This window comes from Phyllostomus discolor, chromosome 8 (assembly GCF_004126475.2).
Source record: "Phyllostomus discolor isolate MPI-MPIP mPhyDis1 chromosome 8, mPhyDis1.pri.v3, whole genome shotgun sequence".
In the NCBI taxonomy this organism is placed as follows: domain Eukaryota; kingdom Metazoa; phylum Chordata; class Mammalia; order Chiroptera; family Phyllostomidae; genus Phyllostomus; species Phyllostomus discolor.
The window spans coordinates 37,928,326-37,953,013 of NC_040910.2; the positions used below are offsets into that span (position 1 = coordinate 37,928,326).

The following is a 24,688-nucleotide window of genomic DNA, read 5'->3' on the forward strand; positions in this document are numbered from 1 at the left end:
CCGCAGGACAGCACAGTAGCATCCCGTGCATTGGGCGACCCACGGGGGACGCGGTCCGTGCTGAGCGCTCCTTTACTACTCGCTGACGTTACCACTTATTAGGACTTAGCGAAACTCGGCCACACCGCTTACCTAACGCCCTAAAATCCTTTACTCTTCCCGGCCCCACTTAGCCCGTCTCCGGCCTCCTGCCCCGGAAGTTAGCCGGTACTGGCGCTGACCACGCCCCCGGCACCGCCCGGCGGTGACATCTAGTGGCGAGACCGTGACGTCACAGAAGTGCGGCAGGCGGCCGGCAGGCCACGCCTTGCTATGGCAACGGCTGGATGAGCTCGGTGGACAGCAACAGAACCGCCCCTCAAAGGGTGGGCGCGGCCAGGCTCCCTCTCGGCTCTCAAGCTCCCTCGCAGCTGTAACACTTTCGTGGCCCCACGGGCAGCGGCCTGACCATCTTCGAGCAGCCGCAAAGCGCGGCAACCGTCGTTCGGCGTTACCCGCTGCCGCAAAGCGGCGGATGCGCCGCTGGTCCCCACCCCGCGCTGTGACGTTGACGCGTGCCCAGCGGCGGCGGCGGCTGCGCAGTGGGCGCCGCGCCCTCCCCGCGACGCTGGTGGCGTAAGCGCGGGCCGCGGCGACGCTGCGAGACGGGCGAGCCGGGCGCCCGCGCGGCGGGGACGGCCCGCGCCCAACATGCGGAGGCCGGTGGTGGGGGAGGGGGGCTCGAGCGGGCGCCGGAGCCGGAGCGAGAGCAGGACCCGGAGCGGCGGCCCGCGCCGCGCTGCTGAGGGACTCTGGGCCACCCAGCTCGGCCGGCTGGTCGCGGGGCCACGGCGGAGGAGGAGAGGTAACGACGCGCGCGCCCTCGCCGGCTGCCGCGGCCACGCGCCCGGTCCTGCGGCCCCACCCCCGCGGACCCTGGACCCGCCGCCCCTACACCCAGCGGACCCCGCTACCCCTACAACCCACGCTCTGGACCCCCGCACTTCAGATTTCTGGGTCCGTACCACTCGCGGACCCCCGCACTCCGAGTCCTGCTAACCCCAACTCCCACTGACCCCACAATCCGGAACACGTTGCCCCAACACTTCCTTGACCCTCACACCACACTCGGACTCCACTCCACTGAACCAGCGCACTGACCCCCATACTCTAGACTTCTGTTTCTCACTCCTTTCTCTCTGGTCTCTCGACGTTGTCCCCCCAGTGACCCCCAAGCTTAGGCCTTGCCATCTCTCACATTCCAGGCCCAGCTGCTCACACTGACCCCTTTCTCCAGACTCAGATGCCTTCACTGACCCCTCAGCTTCAGACCGAGCTGTGTCCTCTGATTCCTCACTCCAGACCCTGCTGTCCCCACTGTCCACTTAGCCCCACCCCACCTTCCGCCAGTGCTTAAGCTCACTGCGCACTCCCCGTGACACCCACTCCTCCAGTGCTCTTCCCTGGACCCTTGCCCACCTGGTCCCTACATCCCTACCCACAGTGTCACACATTTTCCCTTTTCTTTGTAGTGTTGAAGGTCTTTCAGGGAGAGCCCAGAGGAAAGGTTTTGGGTGGGCAAGGGGTGTGCAGCAAGGAGAGGTCTTAACTGGGGTGACCTGTTGCAGGGTGCTGCTCAGGAACTCCTAGCTTTCAGCCTGACTTTGCCCTCTGCCTTCCACCCTCACCACTAGCTTTGTTGTCTAGAAAGGCTTCAGATCCCAGAGGGGTGTGGGAGGTCTGTCCACCTCCTCTGCTGGCCACACTTATCCCACTACTAATTCCTGCCATGTTGGGACAGTGTTTCCCCTGCTTCCTCTACCCCAACTTTCTTAGTTGGGTTAGTGGCTGGGGGCCTAAAACTAAAAGAAAGGCTTGCAGTGATGTCGAGTTTGTCATCCTGGGAGGTTCTGGACAGCGGAATTATTCCCAGCATTGTCGGAAGAAAATGGCCCTGGAGGGTTTCCTGCGTGTAGGTGGAGTCTGGCATTTTCTCCCAGTTGCTTCCACAAGGGCACCCAGGCCTAGCCAGTGTCTGGGACTCCAGGAGTGGCTACATGTCCACCCGGTGGTGCTCCATCTGGTGTGGCTCTGGCTCCCTGGGTCCTTTGACCCAGCTGGAGTGGGGGGCACACACAGGCTCCCTTGGCGTTTGCCAGCCCAGGCTTGTGGGAGTGAGATGAGTGGGGGAGCACAAAGGCTCTGATGGAAGGGAAAACCACCTACCAGGAGCTGCTCTGATCAGAGAAGGGGTGCCACCACAAGGAATAGAGTCACCCCTGTGAAGAAGAGATTGTGAGCCAGGCTCACAGGTTTGAAAGGGGGAAGTTTGCTGTGGTTGCCAGTAGTCAGTTTCTGTTTTTTGCTGTGTTTCCACCAAATTGTGCTCTGAGAAGGGAACCACTCTGGGCTCTGCAGGCTGATGGGCAGGGGCTTGGTGCAGCATCTGCCATCTCCAGGGCCCAAGTGTTTGTATACCACCCCCCCCACCCCCCACCCCCCGCCGGCTCCTTTAGGTTCTCTGGTCATGCCTCTCAGGAATGGAATAGCAGGGCTGCTTGGGGCACTGGGAGTGGGCCCGGTCCCAGGTTAGGGGGTCAGTTGTGTCTGCTGTAGGTGGAGGTGTGACCATGTCACGGGTGGGGAGGCTCTCTACAAGGAGCTGGCTGGACTCTCCACCCCAGCAGCAGGGACGTCACAGGTCTGGTTTGTCTGTGCACCACTGGCAGTCAGCCCTTTTCTTGTAAAGTGGCTTCTTGTCTGGTTCCAGTCCCTCTGATTTCTCTGAAGCAGATGATGACGGGCATCTCATTACCTGACTCTGGGTGTTCCTGTGCTGTGACAGCCACCCTGTGCAGACTGACTGCTTTAATGGCTGGTTCGGCTGTATCTGACTCTTGTCCTGATTATGTAGTAATTTTCTCTGGGTAACAAGAGGAAGCAGGTGAGGTTTTTAAAACTGAAAACCCTCCTATGTGCTCACCCTAGCTTGGGGGGCCAGCACGCCAGCCAGTAATTTGGGAAGCAGACCAGCCGAGAGGCATCCTGGACAGCTGTGGAGCCACTTGTGACCTTGGGGATTTACTGGTAGGTCTGAGCAAGGTCCCTGCAAGGCTGAACTTAGGGACGGTGACATCGGCCCTGGGATACTGCTTGTCCCATGGTTAATTTTGCTGTCCCTTCTGGGTCCCCAGGAGCTGCCCCAGGCTACCTCAGGAGCAGCAGGGTTCTTCATCAGTGTAGTTGTGGTGAGGTTGGGTCCCTGTCTTGGCATATTCTTTCTGGGCTCTGAAAACCCAGGGTGAATGGGTGGGGCCGGAGAGGCAGGGCACCTTTGGAGCAGGGCACGCGTTACAGTGTGGCCAGGGGCTACCAGACTTCTGGCCTTGGTGGTTTGGGTGGGTTGGCTACCTTCGTTTTAAACCCAAAGGAGAAGTCAGGTCCTTGTGAAGGAGCCCGGCACATGGTTGGGATCTGGTTCTGGTGGTGGAGCAGTAAAGGGGGCTTCGTCTTCTGTCAGTGGCAGCTGTTAGGCTCGGTGGAGGCCTTGCTGTCCTGAGTCCTGGCTGCCTGGTGGGGACTGTCCCTGCAGGCAGTGTGTGTCTATACTGGCATTGCTGTGGTTCCTGAGCTAAGGCCTAGTTGGTCTGGGAGGCCCCTGCCTCAGGCAGCTCTGCGTCTGTCCCCTCCCATTTGGGAGCTTCGTAGAGCCCTGCTGGGTACCCTCCTGAGTCCTCAGTGCATGGATGGGCAAGGCAAGGCCTTTTGGTAAACAGGCCTGGGCCCAGCCCAAATTACTGTGTCCCCACCTGGCTCTGCTGTTGCCTAAGACCCTCTCCAGATCCTGTTTGGGGTCCCCTGCCCTAGAATTCCTTAGGGCAATGTGAGCGCCCCTCCTCAGAGCCTTCCCCCTTTCAAGCCAGCCCCCTCAGCACAGGTCCTTTCTTGTCTAGGAGTCCAGTGGCATGCGCATTTGGAGACTGAGTAATGGTAAAAAGCAGCCTCCTTGCTGTAAGGTCTTGTCGGCCTGCGTTCAGAGTCAACTGAAGTAGTGCACTAGGTGTGGGATGCAGTCTGCTCCTAGGTTATAACTGCGACCTCCACAGAAGCATGTTGATGAGGAGGGAGGACGTGCATGGCCGAGCTCACGCAGGTGTGAGAAGGTTCCCATTGAAGGCAGGGCAAGCATTGCTTACTTGGGGTGTAGCTACCCCTGTAGATGAATGCCAGAGAATGCAGGGTGCACTGGCTGTGCAGGGCAGGACTTCTGTCCTTGTAGCAGGTTCCCCTCCAGAAGCAAGAGTCTGGCACAGGGGGGTGTCGAGCTCATTTTCACCCGGGGCCACATCAGCCTTGCGGTTGCCTTTAAAGGGCTGAATGTAATTTTAGGACTGTATAAATGTAACTACTCATTAACTAGGGGCAAGGAGCTTGGTGCTGCCACTGGGTAGAAAAAAGGTGCCAGACTGGATAAAACAAGGTGGAGGGCCAGATTTGGCCCAAGGGCCGTGTGTTCGCCACCCGTGGTCTGGCAGGATGTTCTCGGAAGACTGGAAGAGCGCCCGTGGTCCTTGGGCCTGTCCTCCTCAGAGCCTCTCCCACCAGCCGCAGGCCGGGGCCCCAGGCGCAGGCTGGGTGCCCAAGATAGTCCTGGGTCACTCTGAGTTGTCCTGGGCCATGGTGGGGTCCGAGGTGGCCCCGGAGCAGGTGGTTGCTGCTTAGAAGGTAGAGATGTGTGTAACATGTCGTTATGTGCCATGACTTTATGTTGGTCCACGATTCATCTTAGAGTCTTTAAAAAAATTGTGCTTAAAGGTAACCAACCCTCATTTACCCAGAAATCTCTCTCTGAGGATGTGGAGTTTCGGGGCAGTATCACTGTAGGGCTCTCAGCCTCCATGGGAACCTTGTCTTGGAGGTAGCCCTGAGTCGGCAAGTGTGACTTGTCTGTCATGGGGGCCTCTGCTTGCTGTGGTCCTGGCAGGGCCAGGCTGGTGGGCATGTGATGGACAGTGGGCACCCCAGGGAGCAGCCGTGACTGCCCAGCAGGGAGGGAGCCGAGCAGCTCAGAGGCCTGTGGGCGGCGTTCTAGACTTATTCATCAGCTAAGCCAGTGCCTCTCACATTTTCCCAAGTTCACCGGGTGCCTGGGAGAGAAGGAATCCCACACAGAACATTATGGGTTGGGGGCTCACGGAGAGACTGGCACAGACCCTGGGGCTCACTGCTTCTAGAAAGGTTCCTGGTCTGGTTTTTACAGAGCCTTTCTCATGTGGTGCATGAGGCCGCCTTGGGTCTCAAGGACCTCCCAGGGATGGGGTTTTCCTCACAGCAGCTCTAGTCATGACAACCACAGGGGGTTGTCAGGCCCAAAAGGACATCCTGCTCTCGCCTCCAGGAACTGGAAGAATAAGGAAGAAGGTGGGGAGGCCAGTGAGGGGGTCTGGTGCCCCCAGCCTCGCCGCTCTGCCCTTGGGAATGAGGCCCCTGGGTCCTCTGCGTCCTCCTGGCCCTGTTCCCACCTCCAGGCTGTCAGGGGTGGATTACACCTGTGGCCCTGCTTTCTCTGGCTTCCTATACAGATGGGGCATGCCATTTTTCCGGACACCTGCTGGACAGGAGACAGCTAGCTAGCTGATTAGGAGACCACACTCCCTGTTTTAGGAGAGCACATAGCACAGTGGACAGCTGCTCTGCTGTCCTCCCTCTAAAGCAGGAGGTCCAGCTCCGCTGGCCCCAGTGCACTTTGTGGCTTGTGCCCTCACCTGGTGGACTGCGGTGGGAACACCAGGTGCTTCTCAGTCCCAGGCTTGAGCTTCCCTGTCTGATGGGGTCACAATGGTACCTGGCTCATGGGCAGTGACAATTGCGGGAGGGACAGGTATTCAAGATCCCTGGTGAAAATGGTAGCCCGGATGTGAGTCTGTGGGTACTTCCCAGTATGCCAGTAGCCTCATTGAGGAGCCAAAAGCAACCGGTGAAAGTTATCTTAATACATTTTATTTAACCTGATATGTTTAAACATGTAATGGTTAAGAGAGCTTATTCTTTCTTGAGTGTATTTTACGCTGAGAGTTCATCAGTATTTGGACATTAAATTTTCATCGGAAATGCTTGGTTTTAAGAAATACACAGATTTGAATAGAAAATGGTATCCTTGGGACCAGCAGGTCCTGCTGGCTGGTCTGTCAGCCCTGCTGTGGGCTACACGCCCCTCAAATAGGCCTTAGCCCGAGGGTGCCAGGTGCCAGGGGCAGAACAGCTTCCAGAGCAGCTTCCTAGAGGTGTGGCCAGATACAGCAGGGTAGGTGTTCAGCCAAATTGAGTTTCAGACAAACAACCCAAAATTGCTTGGTATGAGTGTGTCCCAAATACTGCTTGGGATACACTTACACTAGAAGTTGTTCGTTGCTTATTAAGCTTTAGTGGTGATGGGGTGCCTGCACGTTTATGCCTGGGTGGGTGTGCTGGGCTCTGGTTTAGGTTCGAGGTGGGCTGCTGGGTGACCAGGTGGAAGGTGGAACCTCACAGCTGAGTGGTGACTCCTACCCCAGTTGTTTGGCGTAGGTCCTCAGGCCCCACCTGGCCACCTGCACCAGCATGTTGGGGGTAGGCTGGAAATCTGTGGTTTTAGCTGCGCCTCAGGTGACTGTGATCCAACCCTCTAGACCTTAGGGCCTATTCTGCCCCAGGGCTTATCCTGGGGAACCAAATTTGGGGTGCCGTGTCTTCATCAGTATGAGACAGCTGTATTGCCGCATCTGTGGCCAGCGATAGGACTGGGCAGCTCTGGGGTCTCCAGGTCTTTAACTGGTCACCAGTGCTATGTGGACCACCTGTGTGAGGAGGGTGTGCCCCGGAATGTGCCCAGGGAGGCTGACTCTCTGAGCTCCCTGAGGTTTGAGCCCTGTGTGTTTACAGATGTGTGTGAGCCTCATGTGTGTGCCGGTGAGCGGGAGCCGTGCAGTCATCCTGACCAGGTTTGAAGTGCTAGGTGTGCTGTGTGAGCTCCTCGACCCAGGGACCAGACCTGTCCTGGTTGGTTTGGGGGCCCTCTGCGCACCCTCGGGCCTCACTCAAGGCTGCTGGGAAGGGCTGAGGCTGGCCTGTTGTTGTCAAGCTCTCATGCCTCCAGGAGGCAGCCCCTCCTCTCCCTATTGTCCGGCCAGTTTCTGTGCCTCTTACTCTGTGTGGGTACACACCTCTGATTCCTTTGTGACAGAAGCCTGTTCCACAGGGGCCCAAGGGCAGGCGGTGTGGCTCTGCCAGTCACCCTGCATGACGGCTGAACTTTGACCTGTGCAGGGACCAACCCTGCTCTCCAAGCTGCCAGCTGGAGCCACACTCACTGTGTTTTTTAATTTTTAATTTTTTTCATTGATTTAGGAGAGAGAAAAAAAGAGAAAAAAAACATTGATTTGTTGTTCCACTTACTTATGTATTCATTGGTTGATTCCTGTATGTGCCCTGACCAGGGATTGAACCTATAACCTTGGCATATTGGAACAATGCTCTAACCAGCTGAACTACCTAGCCAGGGCTCACTGTGACTTTTAAACAGCTTTATTGAGATACTATATACTCCCCATTTCTATTTGAGATGTAATTCACAGACCATAAAATTCACTGTAGACACCTCAGTGACTTTGTGTTTTCAGTGTTGTGCAGCCAGTACCTCTGTCTAGTTCCAGAATGTTCCATCACCCCAAAAGAAACTCTGATCCCTTAGCAGTTATTCCCCAGCCCCTGGCAACCAGGAATCCACTTCCTGTCTCTGTGGGTTTCCTTGTTCTGGACGTGTCACATAAATGGAATCACACAGTGTGCAGCCTTTTGTGTTGGCGTCTCGCACTGAGCGTGATGTGTTCAAGGTTCACCCATGTTGTAGCAAGTGTTAGAGCTTTGCTCTTTTTAATGGTTGAGTGACATTCCAGTGTGCAGATGGAGCAGTTTATCTGTTCGTCAGGTGATGTACATTTGGGCTGTGTCCACCTTTTGGCCTTTGTAAATCGTACTGTGTAAGCATTATGTGTAGGTGTGTGTCTTCGGTTCTCTTGGGCACTCACCGAGTAGCTGGGTTGCTGGGTTATTGGTATCTCTGTTGAACTTTTTTTGAGAAATTGCTGCCTGTTTCCCACAGTGGCTGCACCATTTTATATCCTGCCTGTCATGGATGAAGGTTCACTTCTCCACATCCCTCCACCCCCACCCTCCCAATTCATGTTTCAGTGTTCGTGCCCTAGCTTCTCTTTAGTCCGGTTCTGTCCTGTCCTGGGTTCTGACCTGTTATCCAGGCAGCTCTTCCTTCTCAGAGTCTGGGAACCCTGAGCAGTGCTCAGAATCCCGCCTGTCCGCTGCTCTGCACTTTCCAGAAAGTCAGAAGTTCTGAGCCAGTCCTGTGTCCAGTCACTGCGGCCACACTAGGCAGGGTCCTGCACTTTGAGACTTTCACAGACGGACAGACAGCCTGTGGCCTTTGGCCATGGCGGGTTTCATGGCCACCCTTCCTTCAGTGCTCTCCCAGGGAGGTGTGTCTGAGTCTTCAAGTGACTGAAGAAACCAGGACCTGGTGTCCCGGCAAGTGAGACCACAAACCAACATCCTGTTCTCGGTTTTTAAGTAGCAAAAACAAGGTGTGCACGTTGAAGACAGCGAACCTCACAGCAAAGCATAAAGACTGCTTTTGAACAACCACTCAGCACCCAAGAGGTGGGTGCCATTCACTCTTGAGGTCCCTCTAGACACCTGAAAACACGACTGTTTATAAAGGGGACCTGGCACAATAGACCTACATCCCCTGGGAAGTGGCCATGGGCTCCCTCCGTCCCAGGCTGTGCCCACTCCTGCCTATCAGCTTCCAGCCAGGTCGCAGTCTGGTCCTGAAGTGGTGCTTCCGAGAGCCTGGGGTGAGGGTTCTGTGATGGAGCCTGGGACGGAGGTCCGTAGGGGGCTGCTGGTATGAGGTCCCAGGCGGGTGTGCTGGGCCCAGGTTAGGCTGCCCTTCTGGGAGGACAGCTGCCTAGCATCTCCAGTGTTGGCTCAGGCCATCCTCCTGGCCTGGCCCTCAGTCCAGTGATGTGTCCAGTTCTGGGAGATGTGTCTTATTTAAAGGGTATCTTCTTACCCCAAGGGAGCTGGCAGACCCTCTCCCCATCCTGGAAGTGGTCAGGTCCCTTGAGGAGGGCTGGCCCCTGTAGATAATGCTGGGTCCACCCCAGTAAAATTGGGGGCTAGGCAGTATCACTTTGCATGCACTCTGGCCAGTGTGCAGGTGTCTTGGGGGCCCTTTCATTTACTTCAGCATAGATCGCACCAGAGTTTCCAGCCATGAAGTCTCCAACCCTGTGTGTTCCCAAGCTTTGCATCTGCTCACACCACCCCACCCTGACAGCTCTGAGAAGGGAGGCAGGAGGCTGAGAGCACCCTCCCCACCCTCCTTTCCCCACCGTGGCTGAGTTTAGGAAATGCAAAAGTATTGTTTTCGCCGTGCTCACAGGGCGGAAGGAAAGTGGATTCAGGCCTGGGAAGGGTAGAGAGATGGGTACTGCCGTGGAGCCCAGCCCCGGGGACCACTTCCTGGGCTTTCGCCCACCTGCAGGAACCGCTTTGTGGGGCTGCACCATCTGCCGCTTCCTTTCTGTGCATGGGCTGTTTCCTGACCCTGCAGAGGGTGGGGACAGGGCTGCACCTGCATGGCTGTCACTGGTGCTGCTTCGGTCGTTCCTCTTGGTTGTGTGGCCTAGATAGAGAGCCTCATTTACCTAAATGCCATTGTTCCTGTTTAAAAATCAAAGTCCCCATTCTCCACACTCACTGCTACTGAATGTTACTTATCAACGGGCTGAGAAGTGAGAGCATCTCTGTTACTCTGTTCTGCCTGTGCACTGGGCAGGCAGAGCGCCGTGTGTCTGTGAGGCCATCTTGTGCCTCTTCTGTGGCTTTGCCCACTTTCTCTTGGATCTGTTGGTCTGTCTCACGCCACTTGTTTGCCGGTCTCTGGTGCCACATAAAAGGCCTCGTGTCCTTGAGGAGCTCATTGTCAAGGGGCAGGTATACAGTGACTGCATATGTGCTGCCCCATGGCTGAAGGGTTCAGGGGTGGGGTCTTGGTGGGCTACGGAGGTGGCCTCACAGGTGACATTCGAGTAGGGACTGTGAGTGGGCGCTGTGCGCCTGTGCTTGAGGGAAGGACAGGAAGGAGGCCACCAGAGGAGATTGTAGGTTTGGGTTTTTAAAAATAAACTTTATTTGGGGGAGGGTGGTAATGGGAGGGAAGTGGGAAGGGTTGGGTTGGGTGGGCTGGATTGGGAGTAAAAGGGAGAAAACTGTACTTGAACAATGATTAAAATAAAAAAAAAATGTAAAAAAAATAAACTTTATTTTAGGGCGGTTTTAGATCACAGAATTACTGTGAAGCAGGTGCACACTACGGTGTCCCCACGCCCCATCCGTGCCCTCTGTCAGCGTGGTGCCCTCATCACAGCTGAGGAGCCTGGACTGAGGCGTCATTAATAAGTAAAGTCCATATTTACTTGGGTTTCTCCTCAGTTTCCCCTGACGGCGTGTCTCTACCCCAGGCCCCCATCAGGATCACACATGACTCCGTCGTTGACGTTCTTAGGCCCCTCTGGCTGAGATGGTTTCCCTCTTCCCTGTGTGGGGGCCGGGGACTGTCATGTCCTGCATGACATCCCCAGTTTAGGTTTTCTGGTATTCGTCACACTGAAGGACATGCATGCCTTGCTCATCTGTCACCTTGGGGCCCCTGCTGTCCACACAGCATCTCACTGCTGACACTGACTGACTCTTATCTTCCTGCTGGGGTGCTGGTCAGGAATTTCCACTGAGAAGTCCTTTGAGGCCAGAAGTTCAAGATCAAGCTGTCACAGGGCCACACTCTCTCCAGGAGGATTGGGATGCGGGTAGTGTCTTTCTGCCTCTTCCAGCTTCTAGTGGGTGCCAGAGTTCCTTGGCTTGTGGCCCCATCTCTCCAGTCTCTGCCTCCATTGTCACGTGGCCTTCCTTTCCTGTGTGTCTCTGTCTCTTCTGATAAGGACACCAGTTACAGATTAGGACCCACCCTAATTTGTGAATAAGGTCATGTGCCCAGACATCAGGGGTTAGGAACTGTCTTGTAGGGGACACATCTCAGCCTACGCCAAGGACTGATATACTGCTGAAACTGTAGTTACACCACGTAGCAGAAATGCCCAGGATGGGTCTGGCCTTGCCAGAGACCGTCATGTGGGCCGGGACATCCCTCAGTGTAAGGTGCGATGAGGGCCTGACCAGGTGTCTGTGGGGCATGTTGGGAGAGAGCAGCTGTCAGGAACACACACTGAGATCATGGCATGTGCCAGACATGCCACTGTCCAGGGTGGTGTGCACAAGCCCCAGGTGGCAACAGGCGTCTGTCATCAAGCAGCGTATCCCCAGGCAAGAGTATGCTTTCCCTGTTGGCTGTCTCCCAGCCCCCCTCGTATTCCTCCTCTCAGCTCTTTAGTAGGACGTTTTCAGATGTGCCAAACGTGGGCACCTCCCGCCCGTGGGCCCATGGCCTGGCCCAAGTTACCTGCATTTGCCCAGTGAACTCTGTCCCCCCGTGTTCTCTGCAGCATCGCAGCAGGTTCTGGTGGAGCCCGTCATGAGTCACAGCCGGTGCTGCAGTTAGTGCCAGCCAGCGCCAGAGCTGCCACATGGGCTCCCATGTCTGCACCTGTCCGGGAGACGCACTTTTACAACCCAGACTGTTGTGCTTGGTTTTTGGTTGCCATGGTCTGAGGTGGCACAGTTTGTAGTAGCAGCCTTGTCTTTTTGTAATCTTAATTTTGGAAACATTTCAAGTCTGTTGAAAGCGTGCAAGGGAAGTACGTAATCTCCTCTGCTCCTCATGGGCTCACTGCCACCTGTGGCCGTGTTTGCTTTTCCAGAACTGTGTGGGAGCATCATGCCACCTCGTGACCATCGCCTGTGAATCTCTGGCCCTCTCCCAAGAACGTTGACGCATCTAGTCCACCTTTCCGTGATGGGTGCAGTGACAACTGTCCCTTCTCAGAGGCCTACTTCTTTTCCTCCATCCATTCTAGTCAGGACTTCAGATAGGAACTCTGCGTGCCCTCTGGGGCAGCACTGGCGCCCACGCCCTGGATCACTGATACAAGATCTCAGGCCACCTGCATGCCACACTCAGTGCCATGTCCATGCTGCCTGCTGGTGGTACTTCCCACTCCCCCACCCCCACCCTAGGTCTGGACATTTCCTCGCTGCCCTTGGTCTATAATTTGGTGCACTAAGACCAGTTTCTGCTTAATCCTTTTTGACACTGACCTTGTCCCTAGGGGCTGGGCAGCTGGTTCCTGTGCAGTCATCATGGGGCACTTCCTTCCTCTTTGCCATGACGTGATGTTGCATGTTGCATAGCCCCAGGGTGGGTATGTCTCCTCTGTCCTTGTCCCTCTTGTGGGGGTATGGGGGCAGTGTGCAGACACCAGGATGTGGCACACTGGGAGCTCATCGTGGCTCCTGGGGTGCCATGTTGCTGGACCCGGATGAATCCTGGGGAGGAGGTCCTGCCTCTATCACTAAGTCCCCAGGCAGAGGTGGGCTCCTACTGTGGGGGCGACACACGCGTGTGTCCAGAGTTGCCTAGAATGGGCCGTAGCCAGGATCACCTGAGTCTGGGTGCATCCCAGGCTGTAGTTACAGTGGGGTCCACTGTGCAGCCTGTGAGGGGCCATTCCCTGGGGAGGGAGGCTGCCCACAGCTCCCTCAGACTTGCCCAGGGGCTGTGCTGGTGATGTCAGCCAGGGACTGTGACATCACTGACTGGAGATGGTCAGAGAAGGGGGTTTCCGGGGCCCCCCTGCAGGGGAGCTAGCCCCTGGCCCTGACAAGATGGAGGACCCCAAAAAGAACAGGGCAGGTAACTCCCTTGAGGTGCGCATTGACGGACGAGTACGGATGGCCCTGAAGTGGAGCGTTCTCTATGAGACCTCAGTGTGGACATGGGTGGGGCAGCAGCTTCCAGGGGCCTTCTGGGGATCATTTCAGCACAAAATTGAATTTGGCTGTGAGGGTCCATGTGGAGCCCACTCCCCTGGAGGGCCTTCCTCCCTCTGGGGATGTGGAAATGGGGGCCATGCTGGTGCAGTTGAGGCCTAATGAGGAATGGGAGGTCCTCTCCTCCAGGATAATTACTCTTAGCTTCTGCGCTGGGACTGAGGTCAAATACTTCCTTCCCCTTAGGCTTTAGGTCACTTGCCTCCACCCAGGTGTGCTAGGCTGGGCATTCAGCTCTGGCCCTACCCCCACCTTGGACTTTCTTCCATGCATTCCCCCACTGTCCAGTGCATGGCTCACTCTTGCTACCCGCTGCAGGTCCCATCTGGCTCAGAGCAGAGGACCCAGACTGCCCCCATGTGGCTGGGAGTGAGCAGCGCCTCCCACAGCCCCTGCGAGTCTCTGCTGCCCACTGGGTTTGGGGTGGCAGCTCCTGTTTGTGGGGTGAGTAGGGCAGGGGCTGGTGTCCTTGGGGAGGAGTCAGGCCCTTCACCTCCCTTCCAGTGACTGCACACCTGGCCTGTGTAAGGGGCTACCTGGAGCCCAGGCATCCTGTAGTAGGGGTCATTGGGGGCCATGTTGCAGGCCCAGGTAGGGCAGCAAGTACACCAGAATCTTCATTCCTGGCTGGCTGCTGTCTCCCCACAGCCTGTGCGGTGCCAGGACCGACATGTATGTAGAACCTCCAATTTTTTCAGGGCATATCCCTTCTCCATGTTGGCTGTGCTCAGGCCCAAGGGTCACATGCAGGTCAGGCACCTTCTTGTGCCTGGTTATGCATGCAGCCCCTCTGGAGAGAACTGCCAAGCGTGGGAGGGTGTGGGCATATGTGTGGGGTACATGTGTATGAACATGGAAAAAGGGTGTGTGTGTATGTGGGTATGTAAGCACAGGAGGGGGTGTGCACATGTGTGAGAGCACAGCAAGGTGAATGTGTGTGCTGCACCTCTGGGCCCTTGCTGTCTTGTGGTCCCTCCTCTCCATGAGCACATGGCTGGGGTTCCCCTCCGTGGAGTTCCTGCTCCTTCTGTCTCTGAGGCTTGGGACTAGCCATTCCTGGAGCCAGAGTGAAAGGCCAAGAGCAGGCTCTGTCCTTGGCCTGGTTCTCAGAGGGCCCCCACTTCTGTCCACTTCCATCATTCCCAGGGCTTTGTTCCTGCCTCAGGGTGAGGGAGCCCCATATCATGAGTTGAGATACCCTTGGGGTCCTCTCCTCCAAGGCCTCATGGTGCCACCATGTCCAAGTTGCTACTGTGCCTGTACCTGGCCTGGCACTCAATTAGTAGGCGGTGCTCTGTGGTCTGTCATCTTCCATCCTCAGAGGAGCGACCCCTTGCCTTGGGGGAAGGGGCTTTGTGCTGGGTGGCTCCTGCCCCTTTCTGCATCCAGGTTAGGCTCTCCTCCTGGTTCTGGGGCTTCTGTCACTTGATTGGCTGTCACTCTTCATAGTGCAGTTGTCTTCGAGCTGTGTTGCGGGCCAGCACGCAGCAACTTGCATCTTACACTACCTTGACATGTGGCATTCACGGTGGCCTCTGCCCCCACACCCCCAAAGTTACAAGCCACACTTGTGCCTTCATGTATCTGCCCAGAATGCCATCCCACTGTGCCAGCCTCCTCGGACTGTGCTCTGGACCCTGGACCCTGGGCCGAATTGTGGGCAGGTGGGTGGGTCTCAGTCTTCTGACCCATGTTTCTGTTTTCTCACCAGCTGGGAGCCACGAGATTTGAGGCAGCAGGACCTATCAACAGAATGTGTCCTCTCCCTGCATGCGACCCTGAGGCCACCGAGAGGAGTGCTGCGGCCTGGCCCTTGCGAGCACCCACGTCTCACTAGCCAGGAGTCTGCCAGGCGCCATGGTGTTCTAGCCCCGAAGAGCCGCCTGCGACCTCAGGTCTCCACAGACCCGGGATTTGTACAGCAGCAGAGTCACCGTGGAGAGGCCAGGGTACCACAAACTTATGGATTTTGACAAGAAAGGAGGGAAAGGGGAGTCGGAGGAGGGCCGGAGAATGTCCAAGGCTGGCGGCCGGACCAGCCACAGCGTCCGGAGCACGGGGACCAGTTCTGGGGTCCTGATGGTGGGCCCCAACTTCCGGGTCGGGAAGAAGATAGGCTGTGGCAACTTCGGGGAACTCCGGCTAGGTGAGCCCCGCTCATTTGCATTCAAGGGATGGGGTGGGGGGAATGCTGCCCAGTGGGGTCACAGCCACTCACAGGTGGCCTCCCTCATTATTGCAACCAGGACACGGGTAAGTGCATGTGAGTTTCTGTTCTCCAAGGAGGGGGTTGGGTAAGGGGGGTAGATTCCTGGCCTTGCCCCTGTGTGTCTGAGGGCCAGCTCTGTTGGGGTGTCTGAGCCACACACAGGAGGGCTGACATGGGTGCTGCCAGTGTCTAAACTGGAGCAATTTACAAGCTCAGCTCCTGCTCGGCATTTGCCTGTTCAGCTGTCAGTGGCCCTGGGTTTGGAGTTTCTGAGCCTACATACTATCAGGCTGGGCACAACTCTCTGCTGGTGGGAGGGGCATGCAGAGTGGGCACTTGGCCATCGCATCAGTAACTGAGACCAGTGGGAGAGGGAGAGCCAGGTACCTCCCCAGAACATGTGGCCCATGCCCCTAGCCTGGCCTGCACGGAGGGGCCCAAGCAGCACGGTGGCTACCTCTTCAGCTTCCCCTGGATGGAGCTACCCTGCTTCCCCATTAGGGTATGCGTGTGCGCACGCATGTTTTTGAGAGTGTCTGTGTTTTACATGTGTCAGTAGCCAGTGGCCCTTTGTTACTCTGTCCATTTATGCGACTGCACCCCATTTTGTTCATCGGTTCTGCTCAGGGATGCTGGGCTGGGCCCAGATTTGGGCTGTTGTGGATAAAGCTGCCCTGAGCGTCCTTCTCCAGCCCTTGTGTGTGAGTGTTTGCTAAGGAACTGGGTCGCCAGGGAGGTGTGCTGGCTCCATTTTCAGGGTGGTTGTGCACTTCCATCTGCAGGCAGCGTATGGGAGTTCTGGGTACCCCGCATCCTTACCAATGTTTTGGGGTTGTCAGGCTTTTTCTTGTAGTAGGTATGAAGTGCTGTCTGTGGATTTTATTTGCATTTCCTCGGTGACTAATGTTGAACATTATATCCCTGTACCTAATGTGTCCTTTTTCCTTTGTTTTGAAGCTTTTCTTTGGTTTCAGGTTTTGGTTCTGCACTATTTAGGTGTGGTTTTCTTTGGGTTTATCCTGCTTGGGATTCACTGGACTTCTCGGGTCTGTATAGTGACACATTCTCATTGAATTGGAAAAAACTTTGGCCGTTATTTCTTCTTTTTTTTCTGCCTCAGTTCACTGTCTTCTCACTCTCAGGTTCCAATTATACATACGTTAGGGGTGGATATACTGTCCCCCAGTTCCTCAAGCTCTTTTCCATGGTCTTCTGGCCTCTTTCTCTTTGCTTCAGTCTAGACAGTTTTTCTTCCCTGCATTGTAGTGTCCAGTCTATTGTTGGAGCTATCCAGTGAATTTTTTATTTCATACACAGTATTTTTTACTTCCATTTGACTCCTATATTTTTCCCTCTGCTTGAGATTTTCCATCTGTTCATTTTACCCATCTTTTTCTTTAAATCCTTGAGCATGCTTGTACCTGTTCAAAATGCCCACGTCCTAGCTGGTGTGGCTCAGTGGTTGAGTGCCGGACTATGAACCAAAGAGTCGCCAGTTCGATTCCCAGGCAGGGCACATGCCTGGGTTGTGGGCCAAGTCCCCATTAGGAGGCATGCAAGAAGCAACCACACATTGATGTTTCTCTCCCTTTCTTTCTCTCTCCCTTCTCTCTCTAAAAAATAAATAAATAAAATCTTCAAAAAGAATGCCCACATATGTGGTGCCTTTGACTTTTTTCTTGTTACAGCCCTCATTTCCTCATTGTTATGTATCTAGTAATGTTTTATTGTATATTGGACATTGTGAGGGGTGTCACATGTCACAGACTTTTAAGCCTGAGGACTTTGTGCTGAGGATTTATCTTGACTCCGTTGGGAACTGATTTTGGCTTCTTAGGGCAGGTTGTGAGCAGATGTTACTCATGGGCTGGAGTTGCCTCCTGTGTACCTTCTGGGTTTTTAGCCTAAGGTTAGGGAAGTTCATGCCCTGGCTGTTGTGGCTTAGTGGATTGAGGTCTGTCCCACAAACTGTGAAAGGTCACCAGTTCAATTCCTGGTCAAGGCACATGCCTGGATTTCAGGCCAGGTCCCCTGGTTGGGGGTGTGTGAGCTGCAACCAAGGGATATTTCCCTCACACATTGATTTTTTCTCCCTTTCTTTTTCCCTCCCTCCCCCTCTCTAAAAATAAATTTAAAAAATTTTAAAATGACACTTTCTAAGGTTAGGGGAGTTCACGGAAGCCTCCCTGCTCTGGATGACTGCATCTCTTGTGTCTTCCCGTCTTGCATGGCCTCCAGATCTTCCTTCTGCTCACAGCCCCTTGGGAGCCATCTCTGCCAGGCCCTGCAGAGCCTTGCACCTTCTGCGTGCACAGCTAAAACTGTATGTGAGCACTGGTGAGCCTCTCAGAGCCCAGAGCACCTGAGTACTTCAGAAATCTAAATCCACGGACCTCAGGTGCGTTTGTGTGTGCGCACGCGTGAGCACTTTACACATGCTCGCGCACACACACACACTTGCACACTTTAACCTCAGGCTGGACTCCAAGGACTTTGGCTCTCCTTAGAACTCATGCACAGTCAAAACATGAGATTTCTGTCACCGAGACAAAATAAAATGCCCGTTTACTGAAAAGGATCAGTTAGACTTCATGAATGTTTAAAATGTTATCGCATAATGTTAAGAGCTGGACTAGGTAAGACACAGACTGGGAAGAAATATTTTCAGAGCACCATTTGACAAGCGCTGGTGTCCAGGATACGTGAAAGGATGACAACTTGATAATAAAAGGACAGACACTCTAATTAAAAATGAGCAAGAGAGTTGAACAGACACTTTCCGTAGGCACATGACGAATGCCCGAGGACCACGGAAGGCACCAGCCTGCGCTGTGCTCCACGTGTGTGGCGTGAGCCAGCAACACTCAGAGAAGTGACCGGCCTGCCCACAGAAAGGCCCGTAGGCCACGTTCACTGCAGCTCTGCTGTAACAGAAAACGGGAAACAACCCAGGTGTCCCTGTGCTGACTGGGTATGTCCCTTGGTGGCAGGTTCCCACTCAGCTGCCAACAGGAACTGTGGGACACACAACATAGGAGTCTTGAGCCCATCATGCCATGTGCAAGGAGCCAAGGAGGAGAGAGCATGCCGATGACCCCACCTCTGTGCAGGTGGAGGTGGTGGGGACACTCTGTGTCTTGATAAGGGTAGGGGGTGCACAGGGGCCATGTGTTGGCCAAAGCTCATCAGTTGGCACACTTCAGGTGTGTTCATTTCATAGGTAAATGTCACGTCCAATGGGAGAGACAACACCTCTAAGTACACACTGAACTTAACCTGCAGGCTGGAGCACTTAGGGGCCGCTACTGATGGCTGAAAAATGTATCTGCAAATCAGAGATTCATGACCGACAGATGCGCGACAGTGGATTGTTCGTTGTGTTGTCTAGGTGGTGAGGGTGTGCTGGCTGTTCACCACACAGTTCTTTATTTCTGTGTTTGAAACTTCCATAATAAAATGGGGGGCGGGGGGTGTGCAGGGAACTCAACAGGCACAACCTATTTTTATCAAAACCCAGGAGCCAGGACGAGGAGCAGGTTTGCTTGCCTTGGTTGTTAGTGTTGTGAAAAGTTGTGTATTATAACCACTGGGCACCTCCCCTCACTCTTAGCGGACAGTGGCGAGGGGAAGAAATACAGGGTAAAAAGATTGGGAAAGAAGAACTACAGCTGACAGTCCCCAATCACGCCTTTGTCAGCGAGAGGAATCTCAGCAAGCAGGTTGGGGGGGGCGGTGAGCATAGCAAGGCTGCTGGTCGAACCCGCACAGAGTCCAGCTGCAGTTCTCCGCTCAAGCAATGACAGACAATGAAGGGTTAAAAACAATGCTAATCATAAGAGCTCTCTTTTTGGCCGGAACCGCCATCGTAATCCACCAGAATGACTAACACAAAGGGAAAGAGGGGAGGTACCCCCTGTACGTTCTCTAGGCTTTTAGAAAACGTGGAGTTCCTTTGGCTACATGCCTGCGAATCTGCAAGAAAGGCGACACTGCAGACATCGAGGGAATGGGCACTGTTCGAAAAGGAACGCCCCACAAAACGTTCCCATGGCAAAACTGGGGGAGTCTACGGTGTCACCCAGCATGCGGTGGGCGTCGTACACAAACAAGCTCAAGGGTCTTGCCAAGAGAATTAATGTACGTACTGAGCATATTAATCACTCTCAGAGTTGAGATAGTTCCTCAGATGTGTGAAGGAAACGATCAGAAAAAGGAGGAAGCCGAGAGAAAGGTACCAGGGTTCAACTGAAGCGCCAGCCTGCTCCGCCTAGAGAAGCGCACTGCGGGAAGGAGCCCGAGCTGCCGGGACTTGTTCCCTGTGGGTTCATGGCATGATGAGGGTGAAAGAAAAAATAAAGACTTCTGTACTGATTTGTTTAAAATGCTAACCTGTATACCACGCGCTAACCGATTGCACCACTCGAACACCAACAGTGCTAATTGTAAGAGTGCCCAAAATTCATCAGGCATTTCCGGAATAAATCTGACAGAGGCTGGGTGAGCTCTCTGAGAACCACAAAGCATCTCTGGGAGAAGTCTGTTCCAGGGTGTACAAGACGGTTGAGTATGAGATGTTGCTGTCTCCAGTTCTGCAGACTCCAGGACACTGCAGAGCTCTGAGAAAGTCAGTAAGCTGACTCTGAACCACCATGGAAACCAGGCCCTAGAATAGCCATGGCGGAGTGGAAGACATACCCACTGCCGGGTGTCCCAGTGATGTGGACACCTCGGCGCATGCAAGGATGGGGCAGTGACCACGACCAGTGGAGCAGATTTATGTGCTGGGGAACCCTGGCCTCAGCCTCTGAGGTTGAACACTGCGGTGTCTACTGCCGTGTGGGGTGGGGCGGAAATAGCTAGAGTGCAGATGGTCGGCCAGGCTGTCTGCTGCAGCAGGCAGAGAGCAAGGTGAGGCCCAGTGGTACAGACACATGGTGTGGGGCTGTGCTCTCAGAGTACTGTGGTCCCAGGACAGAGTCAGGACAGGATGACGGGAGGGGCCCCGCTGGACCAGAGATGGCAGTGCAGGTACACACAGCACTGCACACTAACTCGCTAAGGCACACGAGGGGCTGGTGGCTGGACCAGCTAGGGCTCTGTTAGCATTAGAGAAACGTAACAGGTGGAAAGCTGGATTTCATCAGGTTCTGGAACTCATGTTTGTTCAGTTCTGTGAGGTTGGGCACATGAGCTCTTTCTTGGTGGGCACCTGGAGATCCTGGTGGGTGGCTTTGCAAAGCCTGCTCCAGGTGGTCTTAGTGTAACCTGAGGGGGACTGGTCCCCTACACTGGTCTGCTGGGTTCTGTTGCCTGGAGAAGCCAGCCTGAAGCTCTCCTGCCTGCCAGCACTGTGGGCAGGGTCTTACCACCTGACACAGTTGACACGGGGGTGGGGATCTCAGTCCCAGGGTGGGGATGCAGAAGGAGGGCACGAGGCACCTGGGGTGAGTCCTCTCCAGGTCATGACCAACCTTTACAGGGTGGATGTAGGGTTTTAGCCAGGGATCTTTACTCCACAGTCACAGGGAGGTGCTGGGATGAACCATGGGAGGGGGGCAGGGACAAGGGAGGCAAGGACGAGGTCCGCTGGTGGGAGGGACCCACTAGGTGGGCACCGGAGGGCTGGGATATGGCTGATCTGGGCTATTTACCACATGTCTGCAGGCCCCATTTGGAGGCATTGAGTGGACTGTACCCATGGGGGACCCAGGGGTAGAGTGATGAGGGAAGGGGAAGATACTTAGGGACATGGGTGTCTTCGGTTCCCTTTGCTTCATTGGGGTGCTGAGAAGGGCCATGGGTCAAGTTGGGGGTCTTTGCTCCATTTTGATGGAGAATTGGAGCACATTGGTGTGCTTGTTGGGGGAGGTTCCTGCTCATGAGTTGGGGAATACTGCTTGGAGGGGAGGGAGGCGGGGTTAGGAGGAGTGCCTGGGTGAGATGGGGGCTGGGGTCGGGAGTACAGAGAGGGTGGCAGCGGAGGCTGTGGAGGGGAGGGCAGCAGTAAGGGTGGGGCCCTGGGATGTGAGCATTCGGAGCAGCGGGGACCCTAAGGGGTGCGGGTATCTTGTGGGTGTCCTTTTCACTCCAGGACCCGGGAGGACAGGGCCAAGTTCAAGGGGGCTACTGGGAACAAGAGGTGGCCCCTTGGAGCGGGTAGGTCATGTAGGGTCCCTTGCCTGCTGGGGGTGGGGGAATTGAGGGCCAGGTGGCCCCGCTGTGCTGATTCCTCTCTCCTTCACAGGAAAGAATCTCTATACAATGAATATGGAGCTATCAAATTGGTGAGTCCAGGTTCTTCCCCCAACAGCAGAGGCTCCCCCCACATGAAGCCCGTCTAAGTGGGGTCTGGGGCAGGAGGGAGGGGGCATGCTATGCTCTAGGTTACCCTTCACCTCATCCTCCTTGTCGCTCCAGGAGCCCATCAAGTCCCGGGCACCGCAGCTGCACCTAGAGTACCCCGCTTCTACAAGCAGCTCAGCAACGCAGGTACCCGGATGGGGACAGTGGGGCAGCGTGGGTCCGTTGTGGGGGGGCAGTGGGTGGCAGTGGGTGCCTGCTGCAGGCCCCTGTAGGCATCTGTGCATGCTCTGTCCGCAGAGGGTGTCCCTCAGGTCTACTACTTCGGGTCCGTGTGGGAAGTACAACGCCATGGTGCTGGAGCTGCTCGGGCCCAGCCTGGAGGACCTGTTCGACCTGTGCGACCGCACGTTCACGCTCAAGACCGTGCTCATGATCGCCATCCAGCTGGTGCGGGGCTGGGCTGTGGCACCCCTGGCTGCGAGGCAGGACGGGACTGTGGCTGGGAGAGGGGTGGGAGTGGGGCCGTGCAGGGCCTGGGCAGATGGGGACACTGGCCCACCCACCCCCAGATCACCCGCATGGAGTATGTGCACACCAAAAGCCTCATCTACCGCGATGTGAAGCCGGAGAACTTCCTGGTGGGGCGGCCAGGCAGCAAGCGGCAGCATGCCATCCACATCATCGATTTTGGCCTGGCCAAGGAGTACATCGACCCCGAGACCAAGAAGCACATCCCGTACCGCGAGCACAAAAGCCTGACAGGCACCGCGCGCTACATGAGCATCAACACACACCTAGGCAAGGGTAAGTGGCATACAGGTGGGAGCTGGTGGGGTGGGAGGAGCATGCTGACCTGCTGTCCCCTGCAGAGCAGAGCCGCCGTGATGATCTGGAGGCGCTGGGCCACATGTTCATGTACTTCCTGCGTGGCAGCCTGCCCTGGCAGGGGCTCAAGGTGGGTCACGCCACGGGAGTGGGGACGTGGGAGCGTCATGTCTCCCAGTGATGGCACTGACCACTCTCCCCACAGGCGGACACACTCAAGGAGCGCTACCAGAAGATCGGGGACACCAAGCGGGCCACGCCCATCGAGGTGCTCTGCGAGAGCTTCCCAGGTAAGGGCGGCCCTTGGCTAATTTTCCCTCTCCTCACCGCCTCTCTCCTGGGCCCCCAGCCCCCTCCCCTGCATGCCCCCCTCCCACATCCACCCCCAGCCCTGCCGGCTCTTCTCAGAGGAGATGGCCACATACCTGCGCTACGTGCGGCGCCTGGACTTTTTTGAGAAGCCCGACTATGACTATCTGCGTAAGCTCTTCACCGACCTCTTTGACCGCAGCGGCTTCGTGTTTGACTATGAATACGACTGGGCGGGGAAGCCCCTGGTATGTGGGGATAGGGCCTGGGTGTGGGGTGGGTCCTGGACATGGGCGCTTCACCCTGGGTATAGTGGGAAACTCTAGAGGTAGAGGGCTTTCCCTTGGATGTGGACAGTCCCTGGGCATAGGGGAGGTGGGACCCTGGTTGTGTGGCCTTTACCCTTTATGTCAGGGGGTAGGGCCTGGACATGGGGAGAGGCAGGGCAGGACCCTGGACGTGGGGGGCTTTGCCCTGCATATGGTAGGGGCCCCTGGGTATGGGAGGCAGGACTCCAGACCTGGTGGTTGTGCCTGGACATGGAGGAGGCCCCAGGCACCCAGAGCCTTGGTGCAGATCGGGTGAACCCTGGTTGGTGGGGAAAGCGGTGCTGGACTTCAGCACCCTGTCCTGCCCATCCTGCAGCCGACGCCCATCGGCACAGTCCACACTGACCTGCCTGCGCAAACTCAGCCGAGGGACAAAGCCCAGCTGTACAGCAAAAACCAGGTGAGGTGCCAGGCCAAGGACGCCAGCAACCCTGGAGGGTGGGGATTGCAGCCCGCGTGATTTCCTGCTACCCACCTGCCTAGGCGCTGAACTCTACCAACGGGGAGCTGAATGCGGACGACCCCACCGCCGGTCACTCCAATGCCCCCATCACGGCGCCCGCAGAGGTAGAGGTGGCAGATGACACCAAGTAAGACCCAGGGCAGCGTCTGGGGGTGGAGATGGCATAGGCCTCGCTGGTACCCCATGCCCAGCTTGCCCCTGTCCCACCCATGCCCACTTTTTGTGTCCCCCTTCCCTGCTCCAGGTGCTGCTGTTTTCTTCAAGAGGAGAAAGAGGAAATCTCTGCAGAGACACAAGTGACCCTGGCGGTGGCACCCCATACCCTTCTGCTGCAGCTCCTGGGGGAGCTTGTCTGGGTGACCCACAGCCAGGACATAGACTGTGGCCCCGAGCTGCCCACCCCCCACGTGGGTTACTTCCTTCACGTAAGACTTTGGCCGAAATTTCTACACCTGTGTCTAGTCCTCCCTTCCAAGAGCATTAACTATTTAAAACAAGGAAAAGAAAACACAGCGGCCGCCCTCCCCGCGCCCCTCCTGCCATGTCTGCTGAAGTGAGTAGTGTGACCTGGAGGCGCCGGCGACCCGTGCCGTCAGCCCGCCAGCCCTGTTAGTGTCATAAAGTCCAGCTTGTCTCCCTCTATCCAAAGGCCATTTTCTCGAGGGGGAGCTGTGGGGCATGGCTGCCAGGGGTGAGCCTGCCCTGGGCCTCCCCAAATCAGACGGGAAGACGGGGTGGGGAGGCACCCCAACCAAAACGCTGCACCAAAGCTCGGACGGCACGGCCCACAGGTGTTCTTGCTGCGCCTGCTCCTGGCGCCTGGGGCAGCCATTCATGTGGCTGCGTGGGCCAGGGCTCTGCCCGGTGTTGGGGCTTCTCGTGTCCACACTCAGTGCCGCTGAGCCACAGGAGACAAGCGCCTTAAAGCCCCGTCTCAGCCCACAGGTGCGGCAGAGGCCAGGCAGCCGCGTGCAGGCAGCCAGAGCCGCTGGGGCATTGGCAGCAGCGTGTGCATCTAGGTGTTGCTTTACAAAGTGTACAGAAATGGCACTTCGTTTCTCTGATGCTTCCTGGAAGCCATAGAACTTAGGGGCTTTTTTTAAAAAATAAAAGAAAATGAAACCAGTTCTGAGTATGATCGGTCTTTATGAGAAGCTAGTGTGAGACTGGCAGCAGCTCAGATTTTACCCACGCCTCTCGGAAGGGACCGGC

The 24,688-nt window shown here is 56.0% G+C and overlaps 1 protein-coding gene across 1 annotated transcript; it reads left to right on the forward strand.

The window, feature by feature from the left end:
* The first annotated feature begins 613 nt into the window (after nucleotides 1-613).
* Nucleotides 614-24,601, forward strand: CSNK1G2 (casein kinase 1 gamma 2). The gene is given in 16 exon segments (XM_028519469.2): nucleotides 614-844; nucleotides 2,968-3,066; nucleotides 14,750-15,184; nucleotides 21,492-21,503; nucleotides 21,506-21,531; nucleotides 21,665-21,706; nucleotides 21,709-21,736; nucleotides 21,848-21,873; nucleotides 21,875-21,997; nucleotides 22,120-22,354; nucleotides 22,420-22,505; nucleotides 22,581-22,665; nucleotides 22,784-22,932; nucleotides 23,330-23,413; nucleotides 23,497-23,603; nucleotides 23,721-24,601. Coding segments are annotated over 14 exon segments (1,500 nt in total). The 5' UTR covers nucleotides 614-844; nucleotides 2,968-3,066; nucleotides 14,750-15,000; the 3' UTR covers nucleotides 24,034-24,601.
* The last annotated feature ends 87 nt before the right edge of the window (nucleotides 24,602-24,688 follow it).